The 2,927-nt window shown below is 37.3% G+C and overlaps 1 protein-coding gene across 1 annotated transcript in view; it reads right to left on the bottom strand.

Annotated features, from left to right (window-relative positions):
• The window catches only part of unc80 (unc-80 homolog (C. elegans)), a 74,461-nt gene that overhangs the window by 43,022 nt on the left and 28,512 nt on the right, over nt 1-2,927 (bottom strand). Inside the window, exons 21-22 of the mRNA XM_016486607.1 lie at nt 2,198-2,345; nt 1,548-1,720 (exon numbers count right to left, since the gene is read on the bottom strand). Of these exons, the coding sequence (XP_016342093.1) occupies nt 1,548-1,720; nt 2,198-2,345 (321 nt within the window). The remainder of the gene's footprint in view (nt 1-1,547; nt 1,721-2,197; nt 2,346-2,927) is intronic.

Below are 2,927 nucleotides of genomic sequence, written 5' to 3'. Positions count from 1 at the left end.
TGTAACGGAGGCCAGCGAGTAGGTGCTGTGCAGGTAAACCTCACTCCCCTGATCTCAAGAGGCGCGCTAGAGGCTGTAGTCTTTAGCCACCTTGTTAGTGCGTCCGCCTCCCATGCCGGAGACCTGGGTTCGAGACCCACTCGGAACAAGAACGAGGTGTGGCAGAGAGGACCCGGGAGAGAGGGGTTACATATGTAAACATCTGTTATGTGAAATGGCTTATTCAGGACAGTACTAAATAAAAAATAACATGCAATTTTCATGATCCCTCTTATTTTGTTTCAAATTATTAACATTTTGCACATTCTGCAAGGGGTATGTAAACTTATGAGCACAACTGTATATCAAAAGGCACCAACAAATAAAAAAAAAATTAAAACACAAACATGATAAATGCACATTTAAGACTGGTATACACTACACCACTTTGAAATGAATGAACAAATTTTAAAACACTACAGGCATCATACACTTGCCGCCTTTGTCTAGCATCATATCATCACACATTCTGGGCATCATAGACTAAACAACTGAGGATCACACACAATTAGACTTTCAAGGCATTCTGAACTAATGTGCATCCTTGCTAGGATTTGCGACAAGTTAAAACTTGTGTTGTAAAACTGACTAAAAATATCAAATATGTTTGATATCCTCTGACTGGACGGAATCATAGTCTGAAACTAAATATGTGCTCTTCATACACAATGTGATTTTCTGTGAAATCCATCAACTCTGATTGGCTCTGGCTTTCGTCAATTAGCGTCAACTCATTCAGACACAAATGTGAGCAAAACTTGTGTAGTGTATTCCAGCCTTATCTAGATTAATGGAATTTGTGGTTATATTTGTGTACCTGGACCACAAAACCAGTCATAAGTAGCACGAGTATATTTGTAGCAATAGCCAACAATACATTGTATGGCTCAGAATTATCGATTTTTCTTTTATGCCAAAAATCATAAGGATATTAAGCAAAGATCATGTTCCATGAAGATATTTTGTAAATTTCCTACCGTAAATATATTACAACTTAATTTTTTATTAGTAATATGCATTGCTAAGAATTTAATTTGGACAACTTTAAAGGCAATTTTCTCAGCATTTTGATCTTTTTGCACCCTCAGATTCCAGATATTCAAGTAGTTGTATCTCAGCTAAATATTGTCCTATCCTAACAAACCATACATAAATGGAAAGCTTAATTCAGCTTTCAGATGGTGTATAAATTGACCCTGGTATGACTGGTTTTGTGGTCCAGGGTCACATATTAACATTTTTGTTATTAGAAATAAAATTAATGTAATAAAATTCATGTTAAATTATATACAGTATATATATATATATATATATAAATATATATTCTATATATAAAAATATATATAAAGCTTATTTATTCAGCTTTCAGATAATGTATAAATCTCTCCCTATATATAGAGATATATTATCTCTGTATATTTTACAGCCTAGTATATATGTTTCAAAAGTAATGTGACACCATTTTTATATATATATATATATATATAAACAAAAGAAACAGAACTGACCAGGTCCAGCGCTGCTGCTAAAATTGAAGCATCTGGTATGGTTCCCGGCTCACAGCAGTTCAACAGGAACTGAAATCTCTTCATGCCCTGTCTGATTGCACCTAGATTCACAATGTTCTTATTCTTCATGGCCTCCTGACTGGCAGCCAAGTGCTCCTGGAATCCATGGCAACCTTGTCGTGGTACAGAATGATGTCAGTGAAAGGAGTGTAGAACCTCTACATGAACAGCTGAAAATAGCTTATGAAATATGCATCTGGTGATATCGAATGAACATGCAAGTCTGTTTTTGGCACTAGTCTGAAACAACAAGAATACTCAAGATTTGCATATCAAACTATGACTTCTGAAATCCCCCGAATAAACATCTAATAACTATTAACTATTAACTTGGAGAGCTGAAGGGTTCACGACAACTCAGACAAAGCTGTGACGGGTCATGGTGCCGGGTCATAGGTCAGAGAACCACAGTCCCTCTTCCAGCAGATGGCTCTGACAAAGATGGACAAACACACAGAGAGCTGGTATGGAAGATGGTAGAGGAGTGTATCAGAAGCACAAGACACGTCAAGTACGGGCACACACACACACAAACAAACAAACAGAGCAAACTGTGGACGGGGGTGGGGAAAGGCACCCCAGGATTCTACCATCTTTCTCTTCTGTGTGGTGAAGCTTGGAAGGGTTCCTCCGACCAGACCGCCATTTACCGAGCCGCTTGAAGAAATTCTCCTCTTCCTCTCGCCCATATTCAATAGCGCTACCCTCCGACAGCTTCACAGCACTGGTGAACTTGACCTGAGATGTACAGAAAAACTTGAATCAAGGACTTCCTGTCTAATAGCTCTACAGCAATGACTGATTGTCTGCCATGAAAGTTCAGCTTTATTCCCAAGAAAGAAATTAGGCGAGGTAGAAAAATGATTGCACTAATGATCCCAGTAACGTTGACATAGTTTCTGGTGGGACCTGACAAATATAACCCCCTTTCACCACCTTGTGTTTGCATATTGATTGAGTATAATTATTGTTAATTCACTTTACTTTGTTTTGTGTGTACATGTGTTTATAGATTCATTTATTATAGTTAACGAAACACCCAAAAAATTTTCATTTTTGTTATTAGAACTAAAAGTAATGTTAAATAATATATATATACAGTATATATGTACAGTATATAGTGTGTTTTTATGTGTAGTTATGCACTTACAGGTACTTCCTCCAAAGGACACTCATCCGAGAGGGTTTCTTCACTGTCCTGTGCAATGAAAATAAATGGTAGGACAAAGTGATACACTGTCTTCACTAGGGTTGGGAATCGAAAATTGATTCTGATTCCAGAATCGGATACTTAAGGTCAGGAATCGGATACTTGTTTTC

This window comes from Sinocyclocheilus anshuiensis, unplaced genomic scaffold, assembly GCF_001515605.1.
Source record: "Sinocyclocheilus anshuiensis isolate Anshui unplaced genomic scaffold, SAMN03320099.WGS_v1.1 scaffold101, whole genome shotgun sequence".
In the NCBI taxonomy this organism is placed as follows: domain Eukaryota; kingdom Metazoa; phylum Chordata; class Actinopteri; order Cypriniformes; family Cyprinidae; genus Sinocyclocheilus; species Sinocyclocheilus anshuiensis.
This window is presented reverse-complemented; position numbering and strand designations above follow the sequence as displayed.